Here is an 18,243-nt window from a genome sequence, read left to right as displayed (position 1 = left end):
ACATCTCTTCCCAGCCTTGATATTCCCCCTGATAGAAAGCAGGCGTTCGGTATACTACACTCGGTCGGAGGCTCGGCGCATTTCCTTACCCCCTTTTCTAACCCAAGCCTCGTTCTCTTTATACTACATGGGAGTCCCTCGGCAGCTGCCGTTCTCCTATCTGTTCACATGTTTCATAGTGTCTACTGGCCCTTTGTACAAAAGCGTTCCTTGTCTCCTTGCAATTATGCATGACAATTCGCATTTGATGGCTTCCCCGCTCTCTCTATTGTTTCCGTGATTCCCGCTTGCTGGGGTTATATTCCCGTTGGGATTTTTTTTTCCTTTACTCTTTTTTTCTTTTCTTTCCTAGTCCATGGTGTTTTATCTTGTTGCTTTTGCTGGGGCTGAGCAGGCATGGCCCGGGGATGATATTCATGTATTGTATTCCACGGCCTCCATGAAGGAAAGTTACTTAATGCGAATATTACATGAATGCCTTTCTTGCGCCTACTCCTCGTACTCCTGGAGCATTCAAACTCATAGATAGGCGAAGTACTTGTCTATAACTAGATGACCTCGTGATTGGTCATATTAACTAGAGCAGTAGTCGTCTTACACAATTTTGTAGGTCAAGGTGTCTACATGTGGGATAATCAGATAGTTCGAAAGTAAATGCTATTGAGTTACTTCTTTGTCTCTTAGATTTTCGAAGATAATGTCTCTAAATACTCCATAGGCAAACAATTGTATGTAGATTGTCATTTCAACCCACTTGGGTAAAAGTGAAGCGCGTCCAACGCGTTTGGGGTAGCCCACCGCCCTCGAGTTCTGCCAATCTCCGTCATTCTGCCGCGTTTTGTTTCTGGTGATTTTCCTTTCATTCAAGTTGAAGAGGCGCTTCGAGCGACAGACACCTCTCGGAGGCTGTTACATTTAGCTATTTCTATTAGCTCTTTCTCGGTAGATTGATTTGCCAAGGAAGCTATCCTCACTTGACCTTCCCCTCCTCCACATTGCCCATAGGTATGCCGGAAGTTGCCTTCCTCTCACTCAAGCTCGCATCGCCTTGAGTATTGCTGCGCTCTTACTTTTGAAACGAATCTGATGATTTGCCCCATAGTGCCGACTAGAAGTTTGCCTATCAGAGCACTTTCCCCCTCCACCTACGAAAAGGAACCCCCCGCCTAAAGCATCGTTGTCACCTCGCCCAGCTCCACCTTGAATCGGACATTCCCGTTCTCCGCAAACCTGCCGCCAAAGTCGCCCAAAGTCACTGGAAGGCAATGTGCTAGGTGAAATATTCTGGTGGAACAGGATATGCGCGGGGGATTTTGGGTTCAATCTTCAATATCCGTAATCCGTGAGATCTTGAATCATGGAATTTGTGGACGCGATTGGGTAAGTCGAACATGTCTCTCATCGATGGTTTACGGTTACTGACCAAAGTCCGTTCTGATAGGGAGCTGAAGGCCCTCCCCGAAGGCACCCACCTACTTTGCCCGAGACACAGTGAAGATGACTATGGACGCTATGACGACCCAAATCAAGTGAACGAACAAGGAAAGAGCACCAAGGACATCGTGGCAGAGGCCAAGGAGCGCAAGGAAAAGTTCCTCTTATCCATGCGTATTCTCGCCTACAATGCCGATGGTGTAGAGGAGCTACAGACTTGGGTCTTGAGCAGACTGGACGAGTCTTTGGAAAAATGCGACCTCTGCATCAAGCAATACTACACCGGCAAGGTCTGGCTTATGGACCAGCTCAAGGAGTCGTACCAAGATGAAGACATTGAGGAATTTTCCCAGCGAATGGATGAATGGGACATTAAGCGCATCACGAGAAATCTGGCTACAGCATCCGCACAGCTCAAAAATGTCCCTCCGCAAGAGATCAATCTAAGTGTCTTGGACCGTGCTGCATTGCTCTCCATTTTCGAGACGCTAAGCTGCGAGGCGATGCTGCGAAATGATCAACTTCTCCAGGAGCATTTTGATGAGCCATTCAAACTCATTCAATCAAAAAGGTCTTTGAAGATCTCTGATTATGTCCCTGCCGTTACTCGCTTCCTCTTTGACTCGAACCAAGCTCGCAGTTTCTGGGCTATTTCGACATGGACGCGATACGTTCGACCCCCAACTAGTGAGGAATTTGAATGGGCAATTCGAGATGGTCTTCTCAGTGCTTTGCAGGCTGGCTCACAAGCTGCTAATCAAGTACAACCACAGCTTGCAGTCATCCAGCGCCTGTGGCGGGGGATGCAGCTTATTGTGCGGAAGCTAGACAAAGATCAAATCACACATAACCTTCGTGCTTTAGATATTGATCCTTGCCGCTTGTCTGTGGACCATCTACACCTACAAACCCCGGGACTCCGATTCCTCTTGAATACTATTCAGATCCTGCTTGAGAAAGCTCCAGTTGACTTCTGGGACGCCATGCAAACTATTTCTCCTCAGGCCATCGTCGAACAGATCTTCGCCAACTACCAATTCAAGGCCTTCCTCATGCAGACCACCGAAGGTGAGGCGTATGAGAAGTCTGCCGTGAAAGATATGCTATCCTGGATCAGTCCATTCCTGGCATCACTCAAAGGCCACCATCAACCCTCTGCATGTCGGTACTTGTCCACGCAACTGCTACAGCATCTCCAAGATGGCCAATACCCTAACCTCGCTCGATATCACTGCTTTCACGTTGGCCTGAACAGCCTGCTCACTACACTCCGCCGGTTTACGGACCATGAAGCTTCAAGAAGCTCGGTTGACAGCGTGGTGCTCAAAGAGACCATGGACGTGGTGGCTGCTACGATAAACGTCATTCTCAGCCCACCAGTATTCAATATTGAGCAGGGTCGCCAAGAGGAGATCAAGTCTCTATGCATGGATGTCGTTCGCAACACTCTAGCTCTCGAGTGTCAGTCGTTGAAGAGTGACTACGAGATCATTCTAAAGCACGACACTCTTTCACATGGCGTCTCTACCTATTCTGCTCCCGTCTGGGAGGCAGTGATCAAGCGTCTTCGTCAAGATAACCTTGCACTGTCGACAGCTGCTCTGCTGGGTGTCCTGCCTCTCGTTGGTCTCGAAAAGTTCCCCACCAAGGGCGATGGTACCAAAGAGAAGACGCATTTCAACATGATCTATGGCCATCTCACCCGCCTTTCCTGTCAGATGATCGAACGTTTGGCAGACTTCCCACCCGAACACCTGAAACCTCTTTTCCAGAGCCAGGATACCAGTAGTGCGCTTATCTCGACCCTCTTCGCTGCGGATTTGAACACCTACCAAGCTGCCGTTGATCTCATCAAGAACGTCAGCGGTCAATTCGCACGTCGAGATGCAATCTCCTACCTCCTCGAGTCATTCTTCACAACATCCATGTATGGCATGAGTTGGTCCTTCCGACGGATTTCCAACATGAAGACCTTCGCACCTGCTCCAAGAATGTTGCATACGGGAACTGATATCGTAGAGATTCTGTGTAATAGCCAGACGGGTATGCTGCGTACGCGAAATTTCGTGGACCGGCGGGAGATCCTGTCGCTTCAGAAACTGTGGGAATTCCTGTGGCAATCATTAACCACCATCTTTGACGAGACGGAGGCCTGGCATATGCGTGGTAATGACAAGGAAGTCATGCTTGATTTCTGTCGTGATACCATTCAATTTGCCAATTTCCTCTTCGACCAATATGGTGTCTTTCTGGGTGCCGTGGGGGGAGCAGATACTGCGCAAAAGGCAGTTTCGGAGAACTTCATTAAATCGCCTACGACCACGATGAGTGCCATGGTGAAGTGGTTGCGTCTAAAGGATGAATATCTGGCCACGTCCTTGGTCGCGCTTGTCTCGAAAATCTTGAGGCGATTGGGTAGCCTGGACGTGACGACTGTGAAGGCAGACGCGTTGAGCTTCATTGAAGGCACCGCCGTTCATGGGACAATCAAAACAATCCTCACCAGTCGCGACAAGGCAGAACTTGTGCGCTCACTTGAAGCCTACACGAAAAAGCCTGTCGTTACTGCTTCCACGGCCTCCCTGAAGAAACAATCTTCCATCACTTCGTTTGCCCGCCGCCCCAACGACCTTTCTTCCCCGTCTTCTCCTTCCTCTCGCGTCCCCAGTGATGACGACTTTGACGAAATCTCTGACCAAACTTTCCTGGACCTTTCTCGCTCTGTTGAACTCAACAAAAATCGCGTCGCCCTTGCTGCCAAGCAGAAGGCTCAATCCTCTCTCGGGATGGCCGCCTCAACTGCACTTCAGACACGGCCTGGGTTGCCCAAGGGCCCCATTGCTCAACGTCTGAAGAATGATGCGACCAGCGTCCTGTCCTTCCGCGAAAAACGCGAGCGCGAGAAAGAGGCCAAGAGAAAACGAGATATGGCAGAGTTGGCGAAACTCAAGAGGAACGTGCCTGCACGTGGGGTTGCGGAACAAACGGCCGAGCAGGGCTCTGGCCTTAAAGGTATTGGTGTGAAGGGTATAGATCATTCAATTCCCCTGGATAGTATGATGGTTTCGTCTGGCTCGGACAGCGATACTGAAAGTGAGGATGAACTAGATCAAGAGTTGTTCGGCGCGAAGCCCAAGAAGTCCGATGCCACGGACGCCTCCGAGCAGCAGAAGAAGACCCCCCAGCAGATGCCCATAAGGAAGGTAAAGCGTCACCGTTCCATGAAGGATATGCGTGCCCGTCTGTCCCCGGATCTTTCGTCCTTGCACCACAAGATTCTTTCCTGGAATTATTTTGCAACTGGCGATCTCCCATCTACCTCGGAGCGCACAGACTATACCCTTGTCTCGAATTCGTTCCGTTCTCCCATGGAATACAAGAACACATTCGAGCCCCTGTTGATTCTCGAAGCCTGGCAAGGTTTCCAGTCAGCCAAGGAAGAAGGCGCCTCCTCCTTCCGGCCCTTTGAGGTCAAGGTTATGACCCGCTTGACCGTGGATTCGTGGATTGAAGTCAGTACCTTGCCTCTCGGTCTACCTTCCAAGGACTTCTTTATCAGCGAAGGCGATCTTGTTCTGTTCTCCAACGCTGCAAAGCCGCATGAGACCGAGAGCGCTCCACATATCCTTGCTCGAGTTGCCCATGTCAATCGTAAAGGTGGAAAGATGGAGGTTACCTACCGTATGAACCCGGGACCCAACAAGTTCCTTCAATCCTTCACTGTTGGTTCAACAGCGTTTGGTGTCAAGGTTACCTCGTTGACCCCCGTAGAGCGTGAATACGGTGCTCTGATGGCCTTGGAATACTATGATCTTTGTGAAGAGATTGTGCTTGCCAAGCCGTCACCACTCCTCGCATACGGAGATTCCACTTTGCAGCCTTACATGGACAACTACGAGATCAATCGTGCCCAGGCCAAGGCTATCAAGTCAGCCATGGATAATGATGCTTTTACCCTTATTCAGGGTCCCCCCGGTTCCGGAAAGACCAAAACTATCACCGCTCTCGTTGGCAGTCTCTTGACCAATGTCCTCAGCAAGGTTGCAGTCTCCATTGGCAACTCCCGACCTGCGACTTCCCGGAAAGTGCTGGTGTGCGCACCCAGTAACGCCGCTGTCGACGAACTGGTCATGCGAATGAAGGACGGCGTCAAGACTCGTCATGGTCGCGTAGAAAAGATCTCGGTCGTTCGTTTGGGCCGAAGCGATGCCATCAATGCCAAAGTTCTTGATGTGACCCTTGACGAGATGGTCAATGCCCGCATCAGTCAAAGCCCTTCTGCATCAAACAACGTGGATATGCAGAAACTTTATGACGAGCACAAGAAGACTGACACTCAGTTCAAGGAGCTCCGATCTAGTCTTGATGATTGCCGAGCCAAGGGAATCCAAGCACCCGAAGAGTTGGAGCGCGAGTTTGAGTTGATGAAGAAAAAGCGAACTCAACTGAGTGCAGACATTGACAAGGCCCGCGACCAAGTCTCCACTCTGGCCCGCAATGCGGACATGCAGAAGCGACGCATTCAGCAGGAGGTTATCGACGGTGCTCATGTCATTTGCACCACGCTCAGCGGTTCGGGACACGAGATCTTCCTGGGCATGAACGTTGAGTTTGAAACTGTCATTATTGACGAGGCGGCTCAATGTATCGAGCTGAGCGCCCTCATCCCGCTCAAGTACGGTTGCTCTAAGTGTATCCTTGTCGGTGACCCTAAACAGTTGCCGCCTACCGTCCTGTCGAAGATGGCATCGAAGTTCCAGTACGAACAAAGTTTGTTCGTGCGCATGCAGAAGAATTACCCGAAGGATGTGCATCTGCTGGACGTCCAGTACCGTATGCATCCAGACATCAGTGCCTTCCCCAGCCTCACCTTCTACGATGGCAAGCTTCAGGATGGTCCCGATATGGACAAGCTGCGTGTTCGCCCGTGGCACCAGAGCGAACTACTCAGTCCGTACCGATTTTTCGATGTCCAGGGTATGCACCATAGTGCGCCCAAAGGTCGCTCTCTTATCAACTACGCGGAGGTTCAGGTTGCCATGCAACTGTATGACCGTCTGGTCACGGATGTCAAGGACTACGACTTTGTAAACAAGATTGGTATTATCACTCCATACAAGGGCCAGTTACGTGAGTTGAGAAACCAGTTTGCATCTACATACGGTGAGGATATCTTGAAAAAGGTCGACTTCAACACCACCGATGCCTTCCAGGGTCGAGAGAGTGAGGTCATCATCTTCTCCTGTGTGCGTGCCTCCAACAACGGTATCGGTTTCTTGTCCGATATCCGTCGTATGAACGTCGGTCTCACCCGTGCCAAATCCTCTCTCTGGGTGTTAGGTAACTCTAGCGCCCTAATGCAGGGTCAATACTGGCGAGGTCTCATCACAAACGCACGAGAGCGTAAGCTCTACACCGAAGGCAATATTCCAAAGCTTCTCCAGCGACCTCAATTTACTGGTTACAAGGAGGTTGAAATGGTTGATGTTGACGCGGCTACTCCTCCTACAACCACGGCAGCCCCAGCTGCGCCGACTGCCGCTCCCATCAACCCGCCAGTCAATAATGTGTCGGTTTCTCAAACTTCCTCGGGACAGGCTGGCCCTGGGCCCCGGCCAGTTGTGGCCACCGTACCAGTCTCTATTCCTACGCCTCGCCCTGATGGTCCCTCTGGTGGTGCCGTTGGTCTGGACGAGACCAAGATGTGTGGCATTTGCGGCAGCAACGAGCACTTCACTCACAACTGTGATAACGACGACGCCAAGGAGGTTGCCCGCGGCCAGTGTTACCGATGCCGCGAGTTTGGTCACAACAAGTTCAACTGCCCTGCCATCCGCTGCCTAGAGTGTGGTCAGATAGGTCATGCTGCTATCAAATGCGTGGCCAAGCCGCTTCCCAAGCATGAGAAGAGCCGTATCGCCAATGAAGAGCGTCGTCGTCTTGATTATCAAAAGCAAAATGCCGAGCGTCAGCGTCAACGCCAGATGGGTGGCCATGATCCCAAGATTCCCACTATCGCCGTGTCCAGCAGCTCGTCTTCGGCTCCCAATGAGAACACTGGCAACAAGCGAAAGCGAAATGAGCAGCCCCCCGATGGACCGAAGGCGTCACGGCCGCGTACCGGTCCATCGGGTCCACCACCGAATGCGCCTAGGGGACCGCGAGCCTTGCCACCTGTAAGTTTAATCTCAATCCTTGCCATATCTGATCTATAACAAAATTTGTCCATGCTGACACTTAATTTTAGGGCCTTGCTAGTAATCCTGCTCGCAGCGGCCCCGCTCCGCTATCGGGCACAAAGAAACCGTCGGCGAGTGGTGGTGGTGGTGGTGGTGGTGGTCCTTCTGCACCTGGCTCAAATGCTACAGAGGTAAGAAACGAAGTCGTCTGGCTCTAAAGATTGTTAGATAGGTTTGCTCACGTCTTTTTTTTCTCACGTTTAGGCTCCTCATCCTGCTCAGCCCAAGCCGCGTCCCCCAATCATACGCAAAAAGAAAGAAGTAGACCCGTTCATTCGGCGACCCAAGCCGAAACAAAAGTAGAGCGCCACCGTGTCTCACTCTTTCTCACGATGAATTGTGTTGATTTTCGCTTTCTCTCAACCTTGTTTTCTTCTTCGGATCCCTCCTTCCGTGTCCTTCTGCTCCACGATCTCCACCCCGATCTCCACCATCACATCTCTCCCTGTCACATTACAACCCGGCCACATAAACCAACCATTTGTTTCTATTATCTCTCTTGCAGCAGTGAATAGAGTCGAGCAGCCCATCTACCCGAGACTCGTCATGAAAATCGAGTCGATAAGGTTCTCGGCCCTGCTGCACAGCATTCGCAGGCGTTTTCAAGAATCCTCCCACGTTTGAGATTCGATCTTGTACCCATAGGCATATCCTTACAGCCAGCGAAGCATACATTATCACAATATCAATGGGTGGTAAACCGTCTTAGTACCACATCACATTGACTGCCATATGGATAGTGACCTCGTAGAGAGATGGCTCATTCTACTGTAAAACATCGACCTAATTCAACTCTGGTGATTTCTAGGATAAAGTTCTTCCGTTGCTTTCCTTGCGAAGGATTCCACCATGTTTGCTGTACGTTGGCCGTTTGCCTACTTATGCGAGTCTCCCATTTGACTCTACGGTGGCGCACGAGAGGCGTTATCGGCTCCGTTTTTGCGATCGCAAACCGGAAGACGATCCTCGGATACATAAGAATTGTTCAGATCCTGCAGATTGAACGGTGGGATGTGGCCGGAGAATAAAAGCGAGAGGACCGTACAGGGGCTGGTTGAAAGGGGAACAGGCTCAACTGTCATCATAAGTACTGTACTTAGTCCAAGGTGGATCTTTTGACTACTGCAAGGGTGGTGGAGAGTCGATATTCGATAGATCGATCGGCTACTTCGTAGACACAAAATTCATCCTTTTTGTAGGGTTTGTACAGTGTGCATTATTATTGCCGCTTTATTGAAACACTCCCACACAACAACTTCTTCCCCTTCCACCCTCCATCATTTCTCCTTCCACCATGTCTGCTTAGCAACCACGAAACAGAACTCCAGCTGCAACTCATTCAGAATGATCGTCTCTGTCCGTTCCCGCCCCGGGGATCCCTGAGCTTGGATCAACGGGATCGACTTGGATCGGCGCCCGCGTCAACTGCCCCCCTAGGAGTCTGATAGCTCACATCCTGACGTCGTTTATACTTTCTCTCGTACGCGGGGCCCAGCTCGTCCGGTTTATCGGGTCGGCAGGATCGACTGGTTTCTGATGAGAGAGAAAAAAAAGCTCCATCCCTTGCGCAGCATAATGAAGGAGGAAACTCCTCCTTCGTTTCTCGTGTCTTGTCTCTCCTGCGGGCTTCGATATGACGGTCGCCATGCGCCAGCTTGTGTTGCACAACAAGGACCAGAGAGCGATCAGAGTGCACAAATGAGAGCTGCAATCTGATCTTGTCGGGTCCCCACTGAGGACCCCAAACTAATCGCCTGCAGCTAGAAGACGGGCGAGGCCGAAATAGTTTGCCAACTCCACCAGCTGCTGTGTCATATTGCAAATCCATGCAGCACTGCCGCCCACCGTCAGACTCCTCGACGCGTTTACCATCGTACTGAAAGTACCCAGATGACCCGCTGCATCGGTTTGAATCTGACATCTTGCCCATGGCAAAAGTGATGAACCATCTATGGTTCTTCCCAGACAATCGGGCTCGGTTCAAAGGTTCCTCGGAGAACGAACCCCTTCAATGAGCCTGCATTTGCCAATATTGTCCCCTTTCCAACCCCTCTCTCCCGCCCTAGAAACCAATGATTTTAACTTCAACCGTATCGGTGGCCCTTTCCAGGCTATCCGCTCGCCGAGGGCGGGCCCCAAAACTACAGTATTCCTGCATCTGGATCGACGAACCCAGGATGGCGGTGCGTTGGCTGCACCCCCCTCTCTCTCTACCCTAGATGCGACAGCTCAACTGCTCCTGACCGAGCTACTGTACCTATATCCTTAAAAACTAGCAATTCCCTCCTTTGCCACTTGTCGGGTTCTTGACTTTTTTCTGGTTGCCTCGTTTCAGCTGGGTTTTTCCAGTCCACTCTTTCCCCCCCTACTGCGCTCATTTGCTCCGAAAGACTTGCCACACCATTCACCTTGTACATAGTGGCTCGTCTTCGTAAATACTTGTCTCTCAGTTCGCCCCAGTCTCCGTTCCTCGTCTTGATACCCCCAGATTTGCTCTCGTGCCTACTGTTTTGGGCTTTTCCTCCTTGAATTGGTGAGTTATGGAGAATATAATGTTCGATATGACTCTTCTAACACGCGACAGTGTCTACTCCTTTTGAGCCATTGAACACAAACCATCAAGGAAAGCCGAACAACCAACTAAAGAACTCCTTATGAATACGAACGGTTCGATTGGAAAGTCAACCAGTTGATGCCCCTATGCATCATCGGGACACTGTACATGATAGTGCCGTTGCACCGAGTCCAATAGTCCCGACCTGGCGGCCTGATCCACTCCCATCCAAATCCAAACGTAGGCAATCAATTATGCCTTCTTCGGTCTCTGGATCTACGGTATCCACCCCTCCTCGAGGGGGTATGATCCCAAGGGCACAGGTGTCTCCTCCTCGGCCACAGGCCCGCTCAGCGGGCATGGCTGAGAGACCGTCCCGAAATGAAAATCTGTCAGATCTCGTTCGCTTCTTTCAGACCGCCCAGAGTACGCCTACACCGGGTCCTTCGTCTGTGCAGGCACCTACGTCGCCGGATAGTACTACGGCGTTGCCTGTGGTCACTGAATCCGTGGAGCCAAAAGGAAAGCAATTGGAAATGGCAAAGGAAGTAAAGCCATTACATCGTCGTCTACTTCAATTCACGCAGCGTCAGAAAAAGGATTTATTCCCAAAATCCAAGCTCGATGACAATCAACGCCAGATCGAGGCACTCCAAAGGGAGGGATACCTCCTTCCGGCTCCCAAGCCAAGAAGCAACCATTCGGCCAAGACCAGCATCAGTTCGAAGAATAGCCTGGAGCGCACATTCTCAAAGTCCAAGAAGCAGGATGTCGAGACCATCGGACAGCCATGGCTGGACAATGATACCAAGAAGGGACCTTCCGATTTCAAACGTCGCTTGGCCTCTCTGGATCTCAGTGATTTCGGCTCAATGGTCGACGTGGCCGTGTCCTTGTCACAACAGTTCGACGATTCATCGCCTCCGCCGTACCAGTCGCTCTCTTCAAGTGGTGCCGCATCTCGGGGTGAACAAAATAGTGCATCTCAGTCGTCGCCGACACTCCCACTTTCAAGCTCTATTTACTCTCGCTCAAACAGCGATCGACCGATGTCCCCACCCACATCTACAGCGGGAACATTGGGAAGTGTCTCCCAGGATGACCCTGGGCGGCAATATTCCAGTGCAAGTGGTTCAAACATGCGTACTGTGGACCCTGACACCAAACCTACGACTCAAGGTCTCAACATCAAGCCTGTCGGTGAGGATACACCGGCATTGTCACGTCCATCTGTTTCGAGCGAGTCAAAGCCTGACCAATCCATTGGGCCTGCTGAGACGGCTACCCAGACTTCGGACAAATCCACTTCAAGCTCGTCCGGAAGTCCCCCTTCACAGCCATCGTTGAAGCTCTTCCCTGACGTTGCACCTCCACGCATGTCTAGCAAAAACGCATGGAGGATTTCATCGGTGCCTCAGTACCAACGGCCTCCCAATCCGCCTTCATCGGCAGGTACAGAGTCTCCGCCTGGGGCATCTGAGCTTAAGCCAGGGAAGTCAACTCCATCTGATATTTCGTCGAGGAGATCAAAAGACGAAGGGGCTCGACGTTGCTCTGGGGTTACCACGACATCTGCAGTTTCCACAGAGTCTGCCACGGCTGAAATCAACAATTCTCAGCCAAGCACACAATCCAAGACCAAGGCTCGTCCACCGTCGTTGGCCATGGGCACCCTCCAGGCTTTCCCTCTTCCAGCACCCACGAGGCCTTTACCATCGATCCCACAACCTGGGCGTGCACCGCCAGCTGTTCCGGATGCCAAAACTACTACCACTGTTCGCACAGTTCGGTCTACTCTGAAAGCTCCGGATGTTGAGCCCTCACATCCTTCGCCCATCGCAGAGCACCCATGTGAACCGGGCCCTGACGAGACACAGGCTAATGAGCCACCTACCGATACTCGTGCTGCAACCGCACTTGGATACGCAGGTGAGGCAGATTCGGTGGCCGACCATGATAATGCCAAATCTATTCACACCCCCGAGCGGCCAAAGTCAACATCCCCAGAGCAGAGCACGCCTCGGCGACGTGCATCCAGCATTCGTATTCCACGCATGCAAGATTTACCTGAAAGCCCTGATCATGAGGAACAGGAGGGTCTACCGATTGCCGACTCTCCGCTTCTAGGACAAATGACTCCGACAAAAGTTCATGACAAGCGTGCTCCTCCTCCTCCTCTTCGAACACTCCGGATCGATCCTCGTCTGGATCGCAATAACCTCCCCTTCGGTTTGCCTTCGCCGCCACCTACCGCGGCTCTCCCCTCTGAACCTCCGACGCAACCTCTCCCTGAACGTCCTCAAGGGGGTCGGAATTACACTGCCCCCATCCCAGCGAGTCTGCACTCGTCCAAGGGCATGGACCTGCATTTCGCTGTGGGTCACCACAGGGCCTCTATGATCTCCCGCAGCAACAGCTCCCGCAGCAGCTTGCGCCACGAGAGTATTCCCGAGTCCTCTGAACCAAGTCGCTGCGAGTCTCCACTTCCATCCTCGGACGATGAGGGCTTCGGTCCTGGCGCAGACACCACACGCTCTCATCGCACGTCTGAGAAACATCCCACGCGTGCTCATCCCCTTCATCAGGGCTATGCCACCATGGATGCACGCCCCAGTCACGGCCGCCTACGCTACCCTCATCCCATCCGAACTCAAACACCTCAAGGCCGCTCCAGCCGTACTCTAGAAAAGAGTGCCATGTCTCCTCAATCAACATACTCTCAACCTACACGTCGGTCTCGTGAATCCCACAACACCCACCGCCCTCAACCAAACGCCAGCCAGATGACTCAGTACCTTGAGGACCGGGTCGCCAACCTGGAACGCCAGAACCAAATTCTTCAGGCCGCTCTGATGGCCGCTCTCAATGCCGGCGTCAAGAATCCCTTTGAAGGCCTAGGTGATTCTGCTCTCCCCCCCGGCTTTTCTCATCTAAGCCATCCGAGTCCGTATCAGAGTCGGTTCACGCCACGTCCGGAGAGCTGGGTCAGTTCATCACATAGCAGTGAGAATAGCGGGTTCGAGACGCCCGGGTCGTATCGTGAGGGGCGGCCTCATGTGCGACAATCGGATAACAGGATGGAGGATATTGAGAGTGGTGGGTGGATGTCGGATAAATCGAGTATGAGCGGTGCCCGGATGGCGAGAAGTCGCTAAGATGGTGATTCGTTTATGCTTGAGGTCGATTTATTATTGGTCTTGTTTTTCACATTCTTTGTCACTTCTTACTGATGATGTGATGCGATCTCTGAAAGCTTTGACGATCTTTGGTTTCTTATACTCTTTATTTGGTTGGGATGATATTCAATCGTGTTTATAACTTTTCTCGACGATACCATTTCATATTTACATTTATCATTGATTCAATCGGATTGCTGGACTTTGTTATCCCTAAGTTATTCGACCCTTTCGATCTGCACGAAAAGAAATGGTCTTTTCATACGTCTTATTGTAGATATAGAGAAGGCAACTCATGTAGCACTAGTTAGGTACTTTTGTACTCTCCAATGTCGATTCCCAAATAGGAAACCTTCCAGAAGGCAACCTTGGAACCCCCATGTGATCCGCTTAGTCATCTCTGTTTGGGTCCCGTCAGAGCTCCCGCTGGCTTTGGGCTCTCAGAGAGGTTTGTCTTTTGTTCTTTTGATCTACGAATTTAATTGATTCACTGTAACTGCCCGGCGCAGGTATCAGAAAGAAAATACCACCCATTGTCAAGGACTACAAGCCTCCTCGTATCTTGTTGACCCTCATAAACATACACCTCCCCTACACCGTCCGCCGCTCCCACCTCTTCACTCCCTCAACATTCCCCGCAGCCCAGCATGGCCAACCCACCACAGGTATGCCCAGTCCTATCCTTCCAATTACATCCTCAAACTTACCACCGAAGCAGCGCACACAACAGGTGCCCCAACATGTCACCGCGCTCCTATCACACCTCACCTCCCGCCCGGGGGTCCAATCCACCCTGATCCTCTCTCGCAAAGACGGCTCCATCATCCAAAGCACAGGGCAACTCGCCGCTCCAGAGAACACTTCTCCTCGCAGTACACCACCAACCTCATCAACCCCCGATCAAACTCCGACCGCACAATCCTCCGACTCGTCCCCTGCCTCCCCAACATCCCCGACACCAACGACGTATCAGCCCTCGCAGGCAGAGGCGCTGGCTGCGCATATCTTCAATTTTGTCTCCAGCGCCTCTGCGCTGGGAATCTCCCTGGCTCGACCTATTACCACGCAGTCTACTGCTAATGGACATTCGTCGAGCGGATTGGATGCGGAGTATGGGAGCTATGCGAATGGCACGGGTTCCACCACGCCTAGGGAAGAAGATCAGGATGGGCAGGGGGGATCGTGAGGAGGAGGATGAAATCAAGTTGTTGCGTATGCGTACAAGGAAACATGAGATTGTCGTCGTGCCGGATCGCAAGTATCTTCTTTGCGTGGTGCATGATGCCGCGCATGGAGGAGGTGGTCCTGGCGCGGCGGGTGCTCGTTCGTCGCGGTAGATAGATTTTATCTCAATGTTCTATTATTGTGTCTATTTTTTTTCCTTTTTTCTCAATCTGGGGCGATGTCGATTGATACCTTGGTGTCTTGTGGTTGCGGTTTTCGGGCTGTGTTTTTACTCGTGTTGATTGTTTTTCTTACGGGGGTTTCTTTTCTCATGGCATATACCCGATCGAAGCAAAATTCTTTAGCGTTGATAAGTCGATTTGCTTTGCTTGTATACCTTTTTATGCTACCTGTATTCCAGTATATAGTTTGTTCTTTGTGTATTTGCATTTCTGTGTTGAGGCTTTGGATATATATTTCCAGGCTTCCCGGAACACGGCCCGAACTATAATGGGTAAGTAGATTTCCCAGCTTCTCTGAATTCCCAGCAAGGGTACAGATTCCTCAGTAGTTGTAAATGAGGCTTCGATGAGCTATTGATCTAAGCTGATTCAATTCATCTAGCGATGTATTCGAAATTTCATCTCCATGGCGAGATTCAGGTCCAAAGCACGAACCCACCGGAACAAATCCGTTATCAAATGAGATCCACCTCACAACTACCCCTCACGGAGGTAACATCGACTCCTTAAATTCAGTTGTGCAACTTACATTAATCAATCTTCAGAGGTCCAGGACTAACTATATACCTATTTAAAACCAACATCTCAACATGGCGTCTGCTTTGGATGTGGCTGCTGCCCGAGCGGCATTCCCAGCTCTTGAAGGAGAGCAGATTTACATGGATAATGCAGGTAGGGAGTGACATCGGTATCAAGTCAAAGTATGTCATAGACTATGTTACTGATATCGTTTAGGAGGAAGTCAAGTTCTTGGCACCGTTGCGGATTCGTGAGTCTATTAGACAAGATAGTATATCGCCAAGGCACGATAGCTAATAGTTACAACGCGCAGTATTCACTCCTACTTGCTGAATACCAACGTCCAGCTTGGTGCTACCTACAAGACTTCTCAGACTTCAACTGCAGCTTATGAAAATGGATATAAGGCTGCGGCAGGCTTTATCAATGCGCAGCCAGAAGAGGTAAGTGTCCCAACACTAAGCTTGTCATATTAGCAGGAGGATCCATTCATCTGACACACTTTCACAGATCAGCCTTGGAGTATCAACCACCCAGTTACTACACAACCTCTCTACGGCACTCAAGTTCCAGCCTGGCGATGAGCTCATCGTGTCCAAGCTCAACCACGAGGCTAACAGTGCACCCTGGGCCCGCATCGCGGAGCGCCTCGGGTTAACCGTGAAGTGGTGGGCATCGTCCGACCCAAAGAATCCTACGTGTGATGTTGCAGATTTGAAAACCCTCTTGTCAGACAAGACTCGTCTGGTTGCATGTCCACATGCTTCGAATATCACTGGCACTATTAGTCCTATTCGGGAGATTGCCGATGCTGTCCATGCTCACCCGAGAGTGAGTAAATCTGGCATCTTACGATATCGCCAAACATATCCATTCCCAAAGAGGTATTTGCACTAACTCATGACCTTTCAACTAGGCACTCCTCTGCGTTGACGGTGTCGCCCTCGCACCCCATCGCCAAGTCGACGTTCAAGCCCTCGGTGTAGATTTCTACGTAAGTCTAGCCGTTCCCAATACGACAACTGACTCATACTCTGTGCTTATCGTGAGGCTCTCTTACTCACTCTTGGCCCGACCCCCAAAAACAGGCATTCTCGTGGTACAAGGTATACGGTCCCCACTTGGCACAACTCTACGCCTCCTCTCGCATCCATGATGAAATCAACTCGCTAGCACACTTCTTCAAACCCACCAACACGCTAGACCTAAAGCTCAACCTAGCCTCGGCCAACTACGAGCTCACCCAGAGTATCCCCGCCGTGGTGGCGTACTTTGGTGCTGATCCCGGCGCAACGTGGACGGCCATGGTCGCGCATGAGGAACGCCTGCAGGGCATCCTGTTGCGGTTCCTGGTTGCGCATGACCGGGTCACGATCATCGGTGAGCCATCGGCTAGTCAAGAGCTACGGGTGCCGGTAATTAGTTTCGTCGTGTCCGGGGTGCAGAGTCAGCGGTTGGTTGAGGCTGTTGAGGCGCGGTCTGCGTATGGGTTCCGGAGTGGCCATATGTATAGTCATCGGTTATTGAAGGATGTGTGTGGATTGGAGGATGTGGATGATGGGGTGGTGAGAGTGAGTTTGTTGCATTACAATACTGGTGAGTGCTTTCCCTTGCCTTGTAATGGCATTATGGCGTGCATGCGGTTTCAGCCTTTTCAGGGCACTGTGGACCTGAACATCGCATCACGTTACTCAAGTATATCGTCAAGTATGGGGCCGCTAATCAGGCAACAGAGGCGGAGGTGGCGGGGCTAGTGACCGTTCTCCAGGAGGCTCTGGCAGAGTTGTAGAATGATCACGGGAGTGGCATATCGGTGGGAGAATGAGTCATATTTGATGGACTATGGAAATGAGGAACCTGATGATATCGATTCGGTTCTTTGATAGCCATTTCCATGGTGCTCGGTCTACGGAGGACTGTCGTCCTCGTGACTTTATGTGGGGGCCGATGCCGGCGTTTTGCCGATATCGTCATTTTGGGTTGATTTCGTGACGATATGGAAGATAGAAAGCGCCGATAGTAGTGATACTGTGATAGAGAAACGAAACTTTGTCCTAAAGAGGGTAATAATTCATACTTTCCAGTCTTATTCTTAATTTTAAAATGTCATCATCATAATAAGCTTCCTGCCGGTCATAGAATCCGAGCTGGGCGTATGGAATACGAGATGATTTCAGCTCGCTGTCAGTGCTCCCCTTTTTGCCTTTCTGTCTAGCTGGTTGCTAATAATAATCGTAAGCGCCCGGGAAGTGAACAGGGATATAAATTAATTTGTAGTCGCTGTCATAGACTGTACATATTATTACATGCCAAGGGTCTTTTTTGCTTTAACAGTCATAGGCTGGCAGCCCAACCTCCAGTATAATCTCATGACATGAACTAGGACTGATTAGGAAGAGAAGGCTGGAGATGGAGTATATCAAGTTTACGGAGCTTAGTAGTTTCTCCGCATTGCGATAGCGGACGGCATTTGACTACGTAGTTGACGTGGTTAGTACTCCGTAGTTCATGCTGGTCTGCAGGTCTGCCCGGCTCCCCAACCTCTTTTTTCCTCTTTCTTGCAGCCCAGTGGTTCCGCTTGGATACCCGATAGGCCGCTTGCTTTCCTTTATTGCTGCGTACTTATTAAGTGTCTATTATTATTTTTTTTCACTCTCTGGCTTCATCCAAGTTGGTCAGACCATGGTGGCTCAGCGGGCTTGGATGGAGGCTTCCTTGTCCAAAGTCAGTCCAAGAATAGTGCCGATCGGAGGGCAGGGCCTAAGCCCTGCCCATCTTGCGACTGGCGTGGCTTTGACAAAGGCCCAACTGGCCAGAGGATTTGGGACGAATAGCCAATAAGAAGGAGGATAATGGTAGGGCCCGTGGGGCAAAAATCAGAACGATCGGGCGTGGATTGGCCGGGGGAAGAACAG

At 51.1% G+C, this 18,243-nt stretch overlaps 4 protein-coding genes across 4 annotated transcripts; all 4 read left to right on the top strand.

The window, feature by feature from the left end:
• Window positions 1–1,357: 1,357 nt before the first annotated feature.
• On the top strand, window positions 1,358–7,976 carry N7496_007689 (putative tRNA-splicing endonuclease; the record flags this gene model as incomplete). Its single annotated transcript, XM_056700608.1, has 4 exons — window positions 1,358–1,380; window positions 1,442–7,610; window positions 7,682–7,804; window positions 7,878–7,976. The coding sequence occupies 4 exons, from the start codon at window positions 1,358–1,360 to the stop codon at window positions 7,974–7,976; spliced, it is 6,414 nt and encodes a 2,137-aa protein (XP_056552671.1).
• Window positions 7,977–10,481: 2,505 nt separating this feature from the next.
• On the top strand, window positions 10,482–13,382 carry N7496_007688 (uncharacterized protein; the record flags this gene model as incomplete). Its single annotated transcript, XM_056700607.1, has 1 exon — window positions 10,482–13,382. One exon carries the CDS (start codon window positions 10,482–10,484, stop codon window positions 13,380–13,382), a length of 2,901 nt encoding a protein of 966 aa, XP_056552670.1.
• Window positions 13,383–14,070: 688 nt separating this feature from the next.
• On the top strand, window positions 14,071–14,589 carry N7496_007687 (uncharacterized protein; the record flags this gene model as incomplete). Its single annotated transcript, XM_056700606.1, has 1 exon — window positions 14,071–14,589. One exon carries the CDS (start codon window positions 14,071–14,073, stop codon window positions 14,587–14,589), a length of 519 nt encoding a protein of 172 aa, XP_056552669.1.
• Window positions 14,590–15,399: 810 nt separating this feature from the next.
• On the top strand, window positions 15,400–17,117 carry N7496_007686 (putative aminotransferase; the record flags this gene model as incomplete). Its single annotated transcript, XM_056700605.1, has 7 exons — window positions 15,400–15,481; window positions 15,548–15,578; window positions 15,642–15,771; window positions 15,839–16,159; window positions 16,245–16,322; window positions 16,417–16,924; window positions 17,062–17,117. 7 exons carry the CDS (start codon window positions 15,400–15,402, stop codon window positions 17,115–17,117), a joined length of 1,206 nt encoding a protein of 401 aa, XP_056552668.1.
• Between the last annotated feature and the right edge of the window lie 1,126 nt (window positions 17,118–18,243).

The sequence above is a fragment of the Penicillium cataractarum genome (assembly GCF_028827025.1).
Source record: "Penicillium cataractarum strain IBT 29864 chromosome Unknown utg000007l, whole genome shotgun sequence".
In the NCBI taxonomy this organism is placed as follows: Eukaryota; Fungi; Ascomycota; class Eurotiomycetes; order Eurotiales; family Aspergillaceae; genus Penicillium; species Penicillium cataractarum.
The sequence above is the reverse complement of the archived record's forward strand: the minus strand, read 5'-3'. Positions and strand labels throughout refer to the sequence as shown.